Raw genomic sequence first — 17,854 nt, 5'->3', positions numbered from 1 at the left:
CCCAATGCTGCATTTTTTTGGGTGAACTTACCTAATCAAATCAACTCTGATATTATATATTGATATATAATATATACATATATCATATATATATAAAGATATATAACTATATCTAATGTAAATGTATATTATAAATACAAATATTCTAATACTCACCCCTTATAAATTGTGCAGCTTTATATAGAGGCTACTGAAAACATTGAAACATTGCAGTCAATGTCCTGAAGGAGGCGCCCGGGTTCCTAGCTACTAGTTTGCAGTCATAGAAGAAGAACATTGCCCAATGAGAATCGAGGCTTCTACGAGTACAGACGAGTTTTGCCGATTGGGGTGACGTAATTTTCGTAGCTCAGCTCAGAGCAATTGGCTAGCGTTGGCTAGCGCGCGTAGAAATTCGCTGTCTTAACTGTTGTTTTTCTTTCTTCTACGACCATCAACTAGCAGAAATCAATTTCAATGGTAAGTGTTCACGTGTGCTTATGTTTACCAAATGTAAGACTTAGCTAAATTAGGTATGTTTTGTTGGCCGATCTAAATATGGCCTAACTTCCGCTAGGAGTGTGTGATTTACCTCGTAAGTGTTGTTTCCCACCTCAGGACGGTAACCTGATGTTTTCGGTGCAGACATTGTGATTAACAAGTATTAACTTTAACATTAAAATTCTTTATAACCTTAGATGAGAACGTAGGTATTGCACTTACATAGCATAGCGCCTGCACAGCGTAAACAAGCCGGTCGTCTGTTTTAAGTCACCGATAATGCAATTGGATGCGCAGTAAAATTCTTTGCATTTCGCAGGAAAGCGAAGCGTCTGACATCGATCCTGCACCAGGACCAGAATCCGGCAGCATGGACGGGGAGAATGCACCGTTGTATTGCATCTGCAGGAAGCCACACATCAATTGCTTCATGATGTATGCACACAACACCACTGCTGTTTCATCCTTACCGTCTGTGCACATGGATGCATACAAGTTCAATGTAGCAGGGTTGCAACATTTTGAAATGAAAGCATAGCTTGAACCTTAATTTCATACCTCATTCACTTCTCTACCCCATATATTAAAGAAGTTACAGCGATTTTCATAGCGGGAAACCGTGCCGTTGGTCCCCATTGCTTTTAACAATGAGTCAAGACAAAAGCTGTGATCGACCCACGAACCTTGCAGGTACAACCGTACTAAAAATATATCATAACTTAGGCTGTGAAAATCAGTTTTAAAAGCCAACAGAGTGGCCGTTTACATTTTTTTGATCATCAAAAAGGCCAGCAAAGAAATCAAGTGTCATACTTTCCATGTCGACCGAGCACCGCAGTGCAGCAGCACGCTGTGTTCCATTTCACCCCACACTAGCCACAAGAACTACACCTAGCTATCGTTGATGACAGGAGTGTATCAAAGCCACCATCATCCGTCTTTTAGCATGATTTTGTTCTCATGAAACGGCAAAGACAATGGACGGATATCTGAATGATCCATGTTTAATTTGGTTTTACATTTACAATCAAGGCAAAAATAGGACAACAATGCAAACGTGGCATGTCGTAATTCGGGATAAGAAAACCCCCCACAAAGATTTGAATGAAATTTTGTCTGCAGATAGATATTAAAATGTAGTAATATCCTTTTTTATCTTCTCCTGAAGCTCGATCCATGTGTTTGAAAGGCTTAAAGTCGTACTTAACTTTCCAAGCACGTGTTTGACACTCTGTATCCATCCGATGTGAAATTGAAGATTGAAGATGAAGATGTAATCTGCCTAACAAACATGCATGCGAATGAAAATGCAGCCGATGTTATATGAAAAGATTGCATTTTGCATCGCGAAAACACAGGTTTTTGTGACGTTGCTATGAAATGCTGTTTGTTCCTCTCAGTGGCTGCGATAACTGCAACGAATGGTTCCATGGCAACTGCATCAACATCACGGAGAAGATGGCCAAGGCTATCAGAGAGTGGTACTGCATGGCGTGCAGAGGTGACACGTTAGCCTTGCCTCTTGCTTTGCCCTCATGATGTAAGAAAACACAGCGACCCTTATCTCTTTCTGTTTCCTGTCACCAGATGAAAACCCGTTCCTGGAAATAAAGTACAGGAAAGAAAAGAAAAATCGAGACAAGGAACCAGACTCTGATAGAACCCAGTACAGCACTCCGAGTACTCCAGACTACAAGAGCGAAAGGCGCCGTGGATCAAAAGTGAGTTGTCCAAGCCTAGATAAGATAAGATAAGATAAGATAAGCTTAATTTAGCCCACATCTGCCTCTGAGAAGAAAATGATGACGTGTGTTTCCCGCCGCAGGAGAAGCGAAGTCCATACAACTTTGGAAAAATCAGTCTACAGATATTTTTGGCCAAGTCGTAGCCTTTCAGCTTGTGTTGTGTTCAGTGGTGGTGGGGTTTCAGCCTTTCTTCCCGTATCTTCTTCTTTCTGGACACTCCAGGTAGATGACGGTTGTGGAATATGACAGCACCGCAGGATGATGGCTTCCTGGGAGCTTCATCTCCGTTTTTTCTCAAATATTTGGCAGTTAATTTGCTTGTTTTTCTCTCCACACGTCTCTTGCGACCATGTTGTGCACATTTCATGGTTCTGTTAAAGGTTCACGTCCTGTCGCGTCCTATGAAAGCTGTTTTACAGTTCTTGACTTTTTAGAGCCTGTTAAATCTCTCTTCTGGCCCGTTTTGCCAGAGGAAAAGAAGCTGCCTGATAATTGTGCACACCTAATAAAGGCTGCTGATCTCCAAAGGCCGCACCCTCCCTCAGCACACACATGCACATCACCTGGTATGCGTAAACCCAATAGGCGTTCATGTTTATTCAGCTCGGACTTGGAAAATATGCATAAAAATGACGATGTGTGCAAAATACTGCAATTGTTATCCATGTAGTTTACATGCTGGGTTCCCAAGGTGGGGTACGCAAACGGTCATAAGGCGGGGGTGTCCAAACCTTGTCCAGTGACAGCCGCATACGGAAACGTCAGAGGATGAGTATTTTGTAAAACTGCTAAGAAAACGTACTTAGAGACAAAAGTTTGTGTTACAGGTGACACAGCGTAGTGTTGTTACACTGGTTTGCTCCCCCGGGCCGTACTTTGGACACCTCTGTCATGCGGGTACGGGAATAAAAATGAAAAACGCCGCAACTACGTTGGTGTCTAAAAGTGCTCAGAGTTACACAGTGCACTTGAACGCCTCATAGCGGTGCAGGTGCTGTTCACCTGCTGAGATGAGACAGGAAGTTGTTGATTGTTTTGGGTGCGCGTTATATGAACAAATAGGCACTTTTGTGTAGAATCATTCTTAAATAACTGAATGAATAATACGAATAAATGTCATTATTTTATAGTTAATTAATTTTGTTTGCGTTTTATTGTGTGCTTATTATGTTGTTGTTTAAGTGTGCAGGAGTAGGGGTCACATGGCTTCAGGTCAAATGTCAGAAGGGGTATGGGGCGGTGAAAAGTTTGGGAACCGCTGGTGTACATCCTTCAGACAAGTTCAATATGTCGTCATGCTAAAAGCAATGATTGTCAAGTGAGGGGGTGCTCATGGAAGCGGTCAGTGAAGCCTCCTCCATGACCAGTTGCGTGTCACTCACGGTGCTTCTCCTCCTCGCGTGTTGCAGGTGAAGCGTTCCGTGCGCATGTGCGGTGAATGTGAGCCCTGCAGGAGGACCGAGGACTGTGCCCAGTGTGACTTCTGCAAAGACATGAAGAAGTTTGGGGGGCCCAATAAAATAAGGCAGAAATGCCGATTTAGGCAGTGTGAAGTCCGAGCAAGGGTAGGTGTTTTGTAATGTAATGTCATGTGTTATGTTGTGGATTAGTGGAAATCCGGGGGTGTCTTAACCGTTTTCCACCGAAGGCCACATACTAAAAATGAAGTGATGCGATATTTAGTAAAGCAACACACGTACAGCACGTATGCTAAGAACTTCTGTATAGATTTCAAGAAATGTTAGAATATGGCTTTTTTTTCTCCAATTTTTTTCTCCAGCTGTTGTTTCCATTTCTGCTGATTTTCTTTTTTTTTTTAATTTTCCAACTGTTTAAACTTTCTTCTTGAAAATGTTCTTGTAATTATTACATTATTCCCATAATATTTTGACTGTTTTCCAAAAATTCCAACTTTATTTGTTTTGTTTTTTTTCTTCTCATAATGACTTTTTTGTTGATTTTTTTGTCTTTAATATTTCAACTTGATGCTACTAAAATGACGTTATTTTTCCTCATAGTATTACGTTATTCCTGTAAAATTATGAACTTTTCTTGTTAAATTGTAGGGTTTTTTCCTCTCAATATTCTGACTGTTCTTGTCAAACTACTGCTGATTTTTTTCCATTTTTGCTTTCTTGTTAAATTGTATCTTTTAGAATGTCGGACACCTCTGGTCTAAATCCTTTTGCATTTTGAAACTTGGGACTAACTTCTTGTTGTTGTTGTTGCTCTTGTGCTATACAGAAGATGCTACGTGTAAAAGAAGAGGAGCTGTCTTTGCGAGAAAGAAGAGACAACTACCACCACAGACGGAGACGGTACTCTGAGGACTATGACAGCGAGCTCGATCTCTACCAGCAGTACAGAGCGGCGGGGATTGACGACAACATGGTAGCACAACATTTCACCCCCATGCTTGCTCATTTGAAGGCATTTTCTCTCTCACCTCTTCACCAGGGCTGGGCGACTGACGACGACGAGCCGCCTTTCAGTCCCGTCGTGCGGAAGAAAGCCGTGAAAGTGAAACACGTCAAGAGACGAGAGAAGAAGTTTGACAAGAAAGTGAGAACGTTACCTTCTCATGGAAAGAAGTTGTGGTAACACGTAAGATAACATCCGGGGGGTGGGGGCGGATGTATTTTTGCAGAAAGAGTCCCGGCGCCACAAGCAGAAGCAGAAGCACAAGGACAGAAACCGACACAGCGAGAGGGGCGACGTGCGGGATCACGGAGGGCGACATCAGTGTCTCGGGCCGAACTGCGTCGACTCTGCAAGAGCCAACTCCAAATACTGCTCAGAAGAATGTGGCATGAAGTTAGCTGCCAAGTAAGATTTCACTTTCCTTCCCAGCTTTCGTGCCGCGTGGTATGCACGTGATAAAACAGACACGGCTCTTGTTTAAAAGACGTATTTAGATGTTTTTTTGCGCGAGAGGTCGCGTTTCATGCAGTTTTGAGCCATAAAACGGCCACAAGGAGGCAGAAGTGCATTTGATAAGAGCTCAGAATTGGCTCTTTTTCATCTACATTTGGTCTGTCTATTTCCGGGCTTTCATGTTACTTATGTGTAATGTACGCCGTCCGTCCATCTATTTTACGGCACCAATATACGTAACCCCCTCCTTTCCCAAAAACGTTATTAAGATTTGCAAAATTATAACAAAATCCACAGTGCGAGTGGATCATTTATTAGCACTGTTTTCCTGGTTCCATATGAAGTTTTTTTTCGCCACTGCAAAGATCCAGACAAAAGCATTTGCTAGGAAGATACAGTCTGTTCGGATGGATGCTATTTCTCCTCTAGCTGAATCCTCCACATGAATCCATCATTGCACTCTTTTGGCTGTTTACACCCAAATAGAACAGTTTTGTGGTTTTAATCTGTTTATTTACGTTTGGTTCACTGACCGGATATGACGTTTGCGTCTGCGCTATGTGCATGGCGTAACTTTTTACATAGCTCCGTCTCGGTGGAGGTCATGAGACGATGGTAACATCGAACTCTTTGAATTATAACGGCTGATAAAACAACCCCCCAGATATAACACACATGTGAAGTATGGTTGTTGACCATTCATGTTCATACATTTAAAACCACAGCACGTGACAACGGAGAAGCGTTGTTGTGAACATGTGCCAGTGCGTAGAACCGATTGTGTTTCCGGGACGGATTGCGCAGTGACAGGCGCTAACGGCAAGGAGGAAGTGAGGGAGCGTGGAGGAGTGTAGCATGCACACGCACAAAGTTTAGTTCCAAATGTGAAAATCGTGAATAGTTGATGGTGTTATATTTGTAAATACATTATTTTGATGTCTAATCTGTTTGTTGCAGTCCAAATACACAACAAATAAAATACATAATAGACACTAGGGATGTCCCGATCCGATCTTCAGTTTTGGGATCGCCTGCCGATCCTCTGTATTTTGAAGGTCATATGATATCGGCTTCCGCCACGAGATCTGGCCGATCAGTTTGCCATATCCCGTTCACTGTGTGCCACACTCCAACACAGCAGGTGTGGTAATGCGCCTGAAAGCCGGTTGCCACTCGACCCCCGCCACCCACGAGGAAAAGGCAACACCACCATGCAGACATGTCCAAAGTGTACCCTGGTGAACTTACTTTCATGTTGGATATTGGGCTCCGTAGCTACAGCGGTAGTTCCCCACTCACCGTGCCCAGACTGCTGTGTCATGGTGCAGGGAGCTCACACGGGAAGTGCTGCTCTAACAGATGACTGTTTATACTAGGGACCGTCAATAAATTACTATTGCGTTGAAGAGAGTTAGTTAAAAAAAAAGAAAGTAATATATTCTAAATCGCAGCACAAATTGATGTATAAGCATGTCACATGATTAGTGCTACCCTAAAAGTATTTTGCATACCCATTTTTCCCCCATTATCCTTTATTGGATGGACTTTTATTGGATTAGGGAGCTGACTCCCAGAGGATTGTTATAAAAGCCAAACAATATTGTTGCTCATGCTGTGGAATAAAAAAGTACATTCTTTAAATACTTTGCTTGCATTCTTTTTAATGCTTTGAAGAGGTATTTTCATAACCATATTTCATTCCACAAATTCATGTTTGGAACAAAATCTCATTTAGAAAAAAAAAAGGATCAGATTGGAAGCCAAAAAATGTGGATTGGGACGTCCCTAATAGACACAATACTTGCCATTGATTTATTTCTATTCTTTTTTTTTTGTGCTATTCCTCTGATATCTGGTGTAGTGCCTTGTAGTCGGAGTCGACACCCTCTAATGTGTGCATGGCCCTCCACAGTCGAATCTATGAGATCCTCCCTCAGCGCATCCAGCAATGGCAGCAGAGTCCCTGCATCGCAGAGGAGCACGGCAAGAAGCAGCTGGAGCGCATTCGCAGGGAGCAGCAGAACGCTCGCTTGCGCCTCACCGAGATGGAGCGCCGCTTCCACGAGCTGGAAGGCATCATCGCCAAGGCCAAGCAGCAGGCGGTGCAGCAAGATGAGGAGGTGATATTGTTGCCGGTGACTCCATCTTCAATCGCTTGTGTTTCACCTTTTTGTGTTCCGTCTCCTGTTTTCAGGTGAACGAAGGGGATGGTGATGACACAGACCTTCAGATTTTTTGCGTGTCCTGCAGCCATCCTGTCAATCCAAAAGTGGCACTAAGACATATGGAGAGATGCTATGCAAAGGTGATATTCCTGACATCCACTTACTGTGTCTTTAACGTGAGACTGTATTGTAATGCATCATTCTATCTTCACAGTATGAGAGTCAGACCTCCTTTGGTTCCATGTATCCTACAAGAATTGAAGGGTAGGAAAAAGCCAACTTCCTGTCAGTTTAGTCACATGGCCATTTTTTTTATTGTTTTGTATAATAACACCCCCCCCCCCCCACACACACACACACACACACACACACAGAGCGACCAGACTCTTTTGTGATGTGTACAATCCCCAAAGCAAAACGTACTGCAAGAGGCTTCAAGTTTTGTGTCCAGAACATTCCAGAGACCCTAAGGTGAGTGCGACCTTTCTGTCACTGCCACTAAATACTTATGTTTTGTGCCGTCGTCTCACCTTTCATCCATCTGGTGTCCAGGTTCCTGTGGACGAGGTGTGCGGGTGTCCGTTGGTGAAGAACGTCTTTGAGTTGACAGGAGAATACTGCAGGGTTTCCAAACGGAAATGCAACAAACATTACAACTGGGAAAAGCTCAGGAGGGCTGAGGTGGATTTGGAGCGAGTCAGAGTGGTGGGTATACAGTACAGTGGTGTGAAAACATGTTTGCCCCCTCCCTGAGTTCTTGTTTTTTTTTTTTTGTATACATATTAGTCAATGACAACACAACTGAACACTTAAAGGAATATTAAGGGAGAAAAGCATCCAAAGCTACATGGCCAACATTCTCCTTCAGCAGAATTCATGCTTCCATTGATCACAGCAAGTCTTCCAGGTCCTGAAGACCATCACACTACCACCACCATATTTTACTGTTACTGTGATCTTTTTCTGAAATGCCAGATGTAATGGGACACACACCTTCCAAAATGTTCAACTTTAGTTGAGTATTTCCCCAAAGGTCTTGGGGATCATCAAGAGGTTTTCTGGCAAAACTGAGACGAGCCTTAATGCTCTTTTATTTCAGTAGTGGTTTTGGCCTTGGAACTCTGGTTCATCACTGTTCCATGTTTTAGCCATTTGTGGATAATGGCTCTCACTGTGGTTTGCTGGAGTCCCAAAGCTTTAGAAATGACTTTATAACCTTATCCACTTGAATTCGGGTGTGATGAACCACAGTTAAGTCATGTCATTGACTAATATTTCAATTTGTTTGATCTGAAACATTTAAGTGTAACAAACATGCAAAAAATAAAGAAATCACGTCACTGTATATTATTGAATCAAGTTTAAATGTACATACTGTATTATTCACGCTACTACAATAACTCGTATAATTTCTGCACTCATAGTGGTACAAGTTGGACGAGCTGTTTGAACAAGAGCGGAATGTCAGGACTGCGATGACCAACAGAGCTGGTCTACTTGCACTGATGTTGCACCAGACCATTCAACATGATCCCTTGACAACTGACCTGCGTTGTAATAAGGATAGATAATGGTATCCATCCCAGACAGTCACTGTACATGTGATTTAGTTTAACCTGAAGAAACGTGTTTCCAGGTGGACTTTAATGGAAAAACGATTTTCTATTTGGATAATAATTTTTAAAATTCTTTTTATCATAGTTAACTTAAAGTGGTAAAGTGAGCATATATTTTCCTGACTGTGGAGAGAGTCTAGTTCAGTTTTTGCTATGAACACCTTCAACTTTTTCCAGTGAGGGCAGCATACTGTACTAAAAAAAAAAAAAAAGCAAAATATGTGAGGGGCCCACTTTATTTTTATATATATTTTTAATTTTGTAAAAAGACTAAAAAAAAGTTGTATATTTACATACAAAGCTTTTTCTTATTAGTTAATAGTATCAACATTTCAGCTTTTTCTCTTAACATTGTGCTGATTTGCTGTATTTTTTTTCCCATTTTGTTTTGATTTAAATGATTTCGACAGTGTGCTGCGAGCCAATAAAAAATGAATCACGGGCAGCAAATGCACCCTGGCCTGCACTTTGGGCACCCCTGCCATGAATAAACTCCTTCAAATGTCTTACTGGGTCAGCTGTGTGTTAAACATTAGCCTAATTAGTTGTGGATGACATTGAGTTGTAGCATATGCAACCTGGTGTGACAATAAGAATGTATTTTGGGTAAGATAATCCTTAAACAATGAATCTGAAAGTAGTTGTCTGAGGCCTTTCATTGTTCAAGCTGGGGGAAAAATGATGTTGAATATGTTTCCTGATAATAAGTGGGTGATGTATTAGTAACAAAATGATGCCACATCATTTGATAGAAATGAAAATGATCACCCTATAGAGGGGGGAAATCAAAGACACCCCAAAAATGAAAGTGAAAAAATGATGCAGCACACTGGTCCATTTAGCTAGAATGTCATTGTAGCAACTCAAAATGATTCTCAGTAGTTTGTGTGGCCCCCACGTGCTTGTACGCATGCCTGACAACGTGGGGGCATGCTCCTAATGAGACTACGGATGGTGTCCTGGGGGATCTCCTCCCAGATCTGGACCAGGGCATCAATGAGCTCCTGGACAGTCTGAGGAGCAACCTGGCGGTGCCGGATGGACCTAAACATAATGTCCCAGAGGTGTTCTATTGGGTTTAGGTCAGGTGAACGTGGGGGCCAGTCAATGGTATCAATTCCTTCATCCTCCAGGAACTACCTGCATACACTAGCCACATGAGGTCGGGCATTGTCGTGGACCAGGAGGAACCCAGGTCCCACTGCACCAGCGTAGGTTCTGACAATGGGTCCAAGGATTTCATCCCGATACCTAATAGCAGTCAGGGTGCTGTTATCTAACCTGTAGAGGTCTGTGCGTCCTTCCAGGGATATGCCTCCCCAGACCATCACTGACCCACCACCAAAGCGGTCATGCTGAATGATGTTGCAGGCAGCATAACGTTCTCCACGGCATCTCCAGACCCTTTCACGTCTGTCGCATGTGCTCAGGTTGAACTTGCTCTCATCAGGGAAGAGCACAGGGCACCAGTGGTGTAGTTGCCAATTCTGGTGGTCTATGGCAAATGCCAATCGAGCTCTACGGTGCTGGGCAGTGAGCACAGGGCCCACTACAGGACGTCGGGCCCTCAGGCCACCCTCATGGAGCCTGTTTCTGATTGTTTGGTCAGAAACATTCACACCAGTGGCCTGCTGGACGTCATTTTGTAGGGCTCTGGCAGTGCTCATCCTGTTCCTCCTTGCACAAAGGAGCCGATACCGATCCTGCTGAGGGTTGAAGGACCTTCTACGGCCCTGTCCAGCTCTCCTGGAGTAACTACCTGTCTCCTGGAATCTCCTCCATGCGTCCAGGTACCGCAGTGATGCCCTGGTCCAGATCTGGGAGGAGATCCCCCAGGACACCATCCGTAGTCTCATTAGGAGCATGCCCCCACGTTGTCAGGCATGCGTACAAGCACGTGGGGGCCACACAAACTACTGAGAATCATTTTGAGTTGCTACAATGACATTTTAGCTAAATGGACCAGTGTGCTGCATCATTTTTTCACTTTCATTTTTGGGGTGTCTTTGATTTCCCCCCTCTATAGAGTGATCATTTTCATTTCTATCAAATGATGTGGCATCATTTTGTTACTAATACATCACCCACTTATTATCAGGAAACATATTCAAGATCATTTTCCCCCCAGTTTAGATCTGATGCGTTTTCGAAGTGTTCCTTTAATTTTTTTGAGCAGTGTATATTATATAAATATAAAATGTAAATGGCCAACTCCGCTATGTGTTTTAGACCAACGAGTGGAGCTGAATGAGAAGAATCCACCCCCTAAGCTTTCATAATTAGTCCGTTTCGTTAACAAGACTGTTGTATGGGTCACAACATACAATTATCTACCATTGCAATATTAATCTGCTACCAATGTAGTCTAATATATACGTGCGAAACAGGAGCGTTTCTGGCAAATATCTAGACAGGCATCTTCGGTTGCCTCCTATTTTTAGGTCCCACCGTCACTTCCGTCGGCGCTAGGTTCATGCTAGCTAGCCAGCTAGCGTTATTAGCACCTCCCAGGGACTAGCAGGAGTATCGTGGCGTTTCCAATGTTAGGCATCGAGGAAATCGTACTCTAAAGGTGTGTGTTTTTGTTGACCTACCGGACCGACAAACGTGCATTGAGCGATACAATGCATACGAATTGTGGCCTTTCTCCATTACAAACATGAAGTGTAGCTGTAGCATTTGGTTGCTAACGTTAGCATATCTCTGACTTAAGTGTTTCATACAACGTCGCCGAGTACACAATAACAATGTCGTGGGTTGTGTGTGTGTCCTAAGCGATTAACGGCGGTAATGTTATAGTCTTTATGAATTTAGTAGGAGCATTTGTACCGTTTTTAATGGACTTGGCCAGTGCCTCAATCTTGCTTCCTGGTTAATATTTGCTACATATCAGTGCTAGTTAATCACCATGGCTAACCAGCAATATCACGCTAAGTATATAAATGAAATGTGTTGACCACATGATATTGTCGTCTTGTGATTTTTACAGCAAACTATTCATGCGTAACAAGACAAGTCACCTGCCTCCTGACCAACACCAGATGCCACAGGGAGGAGACTGAATTCCCATATGGTGTGAAAACACTTCAGGATGCTCTAATATAAACAGAAAATATCACCCCCCTCCCCCCCCAAAAAGACAGTCTGGACCGTTTTTAGTTTAAACTGTTGCACCAATGGAGGAGGAATCACTGCCGGCTACTGGCAGCAACCCTGTGGAAAAAGATGTTGAGCAAAGCGCAGATAAAACGGGCGAAGCAGAGGAAATGGCCCAAAAACAAGATACAGCAGAGAAGCCTGCATCAGATCCTGTAGGAGAAACCCTGGGAGAGGTGGAGAATCCAACAAAAGATGAAGAAAAGGACCATGTTGGTAGTCCTCCTATTGACTGGCTGGAGCCACTTGAAGATGATGAGCAAAGTGATGGTGATCAAGAAAGCATGGCAGGAGAGAGTGAAAAGAGTCATAGTTTCGGGGGCAGTGAAAATGCCTTGAAACTGGTGGCTAAGTAAGTTCACTTATTTCTTTTTCTTCCACTTGTAATGACTTTAAATCAACATGCGATCACAAGTAATGCAGTCCAATACAAGATGCAGTATAAATTCAACTTATAAACAGAAGACACACTGCCTGCCATTTATTTCCATTTATTTGTGGTGGCCTGCCACGATTACATTTCAACCACCGCAGATAGCTTTGAAACGGGTACACCCTGGACTTGTTATATTGTAATATACAGTGAAATGATAGATTTTGAGTATTCTTCATGAAAAGAAAATGCAGTTTACCTGAAGATGTTTTTGTGGATTTATGGGAGTAATCTTTTTTTGACGCAGTCTCTGTAGATACCAATAATCATCAGCCATCATATTTGTGTTCAATCGTCCTTGGTGCCGTTTTTCCATCATTTTTTATTTATTTAAGGGAGAGTTGGGATTTTTTTGACATGAAGTTGTATGACATCCCCATCAGCAGTGTAGCGTATCAACAGTGGTCGGATTTCAGTGAGGAGGAACATAGTCCTGGTTAGTTGCTGGCGTCATTTAAGTAAAGAGTTTGGCTTCTCAAAACAAAATATGCGTTCAAAAGAGTAATACATTCGCATCACAAAACTGTTGCTAACAAAAAACTCAGACCTCTCAGTCGCTCGGCGTTATTTTCTCTCCGTTCGTATCAATACGCGCTCTCGCCCGTCCATTGTTGTGTATGTGTTCCACAGAGGAGGAAGTACTGCTGCGATGCGAGACTCTCCTGTCGCAGCAGTCTCCATCCGTGCATGTAAACACTGTGGAACACACACACAACAATGGACGGGCGAGAGCGCGTATTGATATGAACGGAGAGAAAATAACCCTGAGTGACTGAGAGGTCTGAGTTTTTTGTTAGCAACAGTTTTGCGATGCGAATGTATTACTCTCTCTTTTGAACACATATTGTTCTGAGAAGCCAAACTCTTGACTTAAATGACCTGGCAACTAAGCGGAGCTATGTCCCTCATCACGGTAACCCGACCAGAACTGGACTCGGGGGTAAGTCACCGCTGATGTGCTACACTGCTGATTGGTATGCCATACAACTTCATGTCAAAAAATCCCAACTGTCCCTTGAATGGATTGCAATGAACTGAATCATAAAATGGGCCGCACGGTGGTCTAGTGGTTAGCATGTTGGCCAACACAGGAACAGCCTGGAGATAGAAGACCTGGGTTTGATTCTCCCTTGGGCATTTCTGTGTGGAGTTTGCATGTTCTCCCCGTGTGCGTGTGGGTTTTCTCCGGGTACTCCGGCTTCCTCCCACATTCCCAAAAACATACAGGTGAGGTTAATTGGAGACTCTAAATTGTCCATAGGTATGAATGTGAGTGTGAATGGTTGTTTGTCTATATGTGCCCTGCCATTGGCTGGCGACCAGTCCAGAGTGTACCCCGCCTGTCGCCCGAAGTCAGCTGGGATAGGCCCCCACGACCCCAATGAGGATGAAGCGGTATAGAAAATGGATGGATGGATGAATCATAAAATCACAGCTGCACTACACCAGCTAAGAACCACATCAGCAGAACGGGTGTCTTGGTTATCTTAGCATTTAGCCCTGAACCTCTTTAGTATATGCATTTCATAACAAGTATTGTCACTCATCTTTTTTTTGTTTGTTTGTTTTTAAGGCGTGCTGCAAACCGACGCAATGGGGGCTTGGCACGCAAGCGTTCACGTCCCGAAGAGGGCTGGGTTGACGTCCCCGATCTTGGAGCGGGCTGGAAACGGAAAGAGGTTATCCGACGCTCAGGTTGTAGTGTTGGCCAAAAGGATGTGTATTATCTCAGGTAACGCACGGGTTCTCGCCAGGTTGAAAAGAAAATGCTCCATCCATTGTCCAATCTTGTATTTTTTTAAATGCAAGAGTTAGATTTTTTTTTTTGCGATATTTGCTGTAATGTTATGGAGCAGAGATGCTTGATTGTTTCAACTGCATTGTCAAATGAAACAAAATGAGCAAATCTTGATGCAAACCTGTAGTAATGACAAAGCCACATGGTGCTTGCAGAATGACACAAAGGCATTCCACAAAACAGAATAGCAGCTACAGTACGTTTTGGAGAAATGCTAGTCTGCTTCCTGACAACATACAGTGGAGTGAAAAAGCGTTTGCCCCTCTTTCAGATTTTTTATTTTATTAAGTTTGTCATACTTACATGTTTAATCAAACAAATGAAACTATTAGTTAATGACAACACAAGATGCAGTTTTTAAATGAAACTTTTTATTATCAAGGGAGAAAAAAAAATCCAAACCTACATGGCCATGTGTGAAAAAATGATTGCCCCCACTCTTAAACTATAACATAACTGAGATTAATTGAGATTCCATCAGTGTGGAAAAGGTTATGAAGCCGTTTCTAAAGCTTTGGGACCCCAGCCAACCACAGTGAGAGCCATTATCCACAAATGGCTAAAACATTGAACAGTGGTGAACCTTCCCAGGAGTGGTCGGCCAACCAAAATGACCCCAAGAGAGCGGCGACGACTCATCCGAGAGGTCACAAAAGACCCCACAACAACATCCAGAGAACTGCAGACCTCACTTGCCTCAGTTAAGGTCAGTGTTCATGACTCCACCATAAAAAAGACACTGGGCAAAAACGGATTGCATGGCAGAGTTCCAAGACCAAACCACTGCTGAACAAAAACAGCATTAAGGCTCGTCTCAGTTTTGCCAGAAAACATCTTGATGATCCCCAAAACCGCTGGGAAAATATTCAAAAGTTGAACTTTTTGGATCTGGCATTTCAGAAGAACAACATCATAGCCACAGTAAAACATGGTGGTGGTAGTGTGATGGTGTTCAGGACCTGGAAGACTTGCTGTGATGAATGGAAGCATGAATTGTGCTGAAGGAGAATGTTGGTGACCTCAAGCTGAAAGCAACTTGGGTTCTGCAGCAGGACAATGATCCAAAACACACCAGCAAGTCCACCTCTGAATGGATGAAGACTCTGGAGTGGTCTAGTCCAAGTCCTGACCTGAATCCTATTGAGATGCTGTGGCATGACCTTAACAAGGAAAAGCCTCCAATGTGGCTGAATGACAACAATTGTGCTAAATTCCTCCCCAGCACTGGAAGAGACTCATTGCAAGTTATCACAAACGCTTGATTGCAGTTGTTGCTGCTAAGGGGGGCCAACCACTTATTAGCTTTAGGGGGACATCACTTTTTCACACAGGGACATGATTTAATAATTAAACGTTTAATTTAAAAAGTGCATGAAGTGTTGAGTTGTGTTGTCATTGACTAATATTTACATCTGTTTTATCATCTGAAACATTGAAATGGGACAAACATGCAAAAAAAAAAAAAAAGAAATCAGGAAGAGGCAAACACTTTTTCACAGCACTGTATACTTGTTGGAGAGCGACAAGCCTCACCCCCCCCCCCGTGCTCTCTTTCAGGCCTGACACACAGTATGTCATGTTGTGCATGTGTAAATAATGTGTACACTGTATATGTATGAGTAACTGTAAAGTAAAACCTTTTTTTTTCAGTTCTGTCTTAATACCATATTCCTTTTTGTCTGGTTTTCTGTATACTGTTGTGAAATGGTATATGCACAAAAAACTAAGAAAATGCAAAATGAATGACAAGTCGAGGATGACTGACGCTGAGCTGCTTTGTCTCGTCCTATTCTAGTTCAACTTTTGCACCATATATTTTGGTCCCCTATATGGAATTATGTGTGCTGATATTTACATGTATTTTTTTTTTCAACCCTAGCGTCAAATCTGCATTTATCTCTTCATTGTTTTTACATTCCCAGCCCAGATGGTGATCGGGTGAGAAGCAAAGTAGAGCTGATGGCGTTGCTTGTGGGAGTCGACATGTCAAATTTTGACTTCAAAGCGGGGAAGTTCTACAATGGCCAAGGACAGAAACCCCGAGGCAGAGGAAAGGTATTGCCTTGGTATAGTGGTTTGATACGTTTAAGATGATGTCATTTGTATATATTAGGGGTGTCACAAGATCTTGCAAGATTAAAATGTGACTTTCTCGTTCAGAAAAAACATGTTTTGTGGGCATTATGAATCAATGAATGACACAATGAATGAAAATGAATTTTACCGGCCTTAGTACATTGCCATGTGCATACCAGTCTAGTTTTCCTTGCCTCTTGCCTCCAAACGAACAGGAAGAGAGTTCACTCTGTGCATTGGTTTCAGCACCTTGGCGAGTTTGTTCATAGAACAGTATGAATGGAGTGAGCCCTTTTGTCAGTCATACAGTCTCTTTGTCCCGGTGGGTGGAGGCGGGGCCGCTAGCATACACACAGAGTGCAGAAGAGTGTAACGCAGTAGAAATTAAATTAGTAGATTGTAATTTATTTTTTCATACTTTTCTTAAAAATAACGTTCAAGTCTTGTTCTCCTAGACCAGGGGTCCCAAACTCGCGGTCATATTTTGCGGCCCGTGACTAGACATGGAGGAGTAGTGTAAAAAGTGTAAAAATATTTCTTGTTGATCTGATTGTACTTTATAGCATTGATCTACTTGAGAGACATGAGCTGTTGTGTTTTCCGAATGAGTATAAAATAGCTTTACTGTTTTTCAGACACCGAAACTAAAATCGTGTTTACACGTATGTTGCTAAAACATCCCCATTCTTTTTGTACCATTGCTGCTTGTAGTCTGGTTAAAATATTCTGCAAAAATTCCACCCCTTTTGTATCGCTTCATTAGGGTCATGAGTAAGCTGGAGCCTATCCCAGCTGAATGCAGCAAAATACAAACTATGAAATGTATTTATTTTTTTGTTTCACCCTATCACTGTATCGAGATATTATCATTATTGGGAGCCGTGCATCGCGTATCATACCGTATTGAGGGGTATCCTGAGATTCCCAGCCCTATTCCCAATACTTCATGCGGCCCAACCACAACCAGGGCCTATCTCCAGCGGCCCCCAGGTAAATTGAGTTTGAGACCCCTGCCCTGGACACAATCTTGTGTATTGTCTCGTCTCGTGAACAGAGTATCTCGCGACACCCCTAGTATATACAGTATGTTTTTAAACTCTGCTCTTTTTGAACCACCAGAAGAAAATGCAGGAACGCTATTACACTGAACCAAGCTGGATGAACACGGGAGAGGGGGCGGACACTCAAGACCCCCCCTACACGCTCACTCCCAACCACTGGCCCAAAAATTCCCACTCCGACCAAACGGCTGTCTCCGAGCAGAGTACAGTGGGAAAATCTTACCAGAATGCTGGCAGTGACAATGTGGTACCCAGTATTAAAATCAAGATTCATCGGCCGTCGTCATCCCGACCACTCCCCTCCATAAACGGAGAAATAGCCACAGAGGAAAATCAGCTGTGAGTTCTGTACTTAAATTCATATTCCAGTCACTGGCTAACAACCTGTTCACAGGAAGCTGCTGCTCTTGCAACCCTAAAGACAAGTGCAGCGTGACTCAGGGTTGTATT

General features: G+C 42.9%; 2 protein-coding genes across 4 annotated transcripts in view; both read left to right on the top strand.

Moving 5' to 3' along the window:
- Positions 1-324: 324 nt before the first annotated feature.
- On the top strand, positions 325-9,386 carry cxxc1b (CXXC finger protein 1b). Of its 2 annotated transcripts, XM_054785645.1 has the most exons (14): positions 325-459; positions 800-915; positions 1,881-1,981; positions 2,068-2,201; positions 3,635-3,790; positions 4,470-4,616; positions 4,683-4,787; positions 4,873-5,051; positions 7,012-7,219; positions 7,294-7,404; positions 7,479-7,528; positions 7,639-7,735; positions 7,817-7,969; positions 8,689-9,386. In XM_054785645.1, exons 1-14 carry the CDS (start codon positions 457-459, stop codon positions 8,833-8,835), a joined length of 1,707 nt encoding a protein of 568 aa, XP_054641620.1. In that variant the 5' UTR covers positions 325-456; the 3' UTR covers positions 8,836-9,386. The 2 variants fall into 2 exon arrangements, with proteins under 2 accessions (XP_054641620.1, XP_054641619.1); XM_054785644.1 differs by having other exon boundaries at positions 4,470-4,787.
- A 1,939-nt stretch (positions 9,387-11,325) lies between these two features.
- The window catches only part of mbd1b (methyl-CpG binding domain protein 1b), a 21,639-nt gene continuing 15,110 nt past the window's right edge, over positions 11,326-17,854 (top strand). For both annotated transcript variants that reach the window (XM_054785183.1, XM_054785181.1), the window contains exons 1-5: positions 11,326-11,452; positions 11,870-12,388; positions 14,043-14,201; positions 16,190-16,322; positions 17,463-17,743. In XM_054785183.1, coding sequence (XP_054641158.1) covers positions 12,057-12,388; positions 14,043-14,201; positions 16,190-16,322; positions 17,463-17,743 — 905 coding nt within the window. In that variant the 5' untranslated portion in view covers positions 11,326-11,452; positions 11,870-12,056. The remainder of the gene's footprint in view (positions 11,453-11,869; positions 12,389-14,042; positions 14,202-16,189; positions 16,323-17,462; positions 17,744-17,854) is intronic.

This window comes from Dunckerocampus dactyliophorus, chromosome 8, assembly GCF_027744805.1.
Source record: "Dunckerocampus dactyliophorus isolate RoL2022-P2 chromosome 8, RoL_Ddac_1.1, whole genome shotgun sequence".
Classification (NCBI taxonomy): domain Eukaryota; kingdom Metazoa; phylum Chordata; class Actinopteri; order Syngnathiformes; family Syngnathidae; genus Dunckerocampus; species Dunckerocampus dactyliophorus.
The sequence above is the reverse complement of the archived record's forward strand: the minus strand, read 5'-3'. Positions and strand labels throughout refer to the sequence as shown.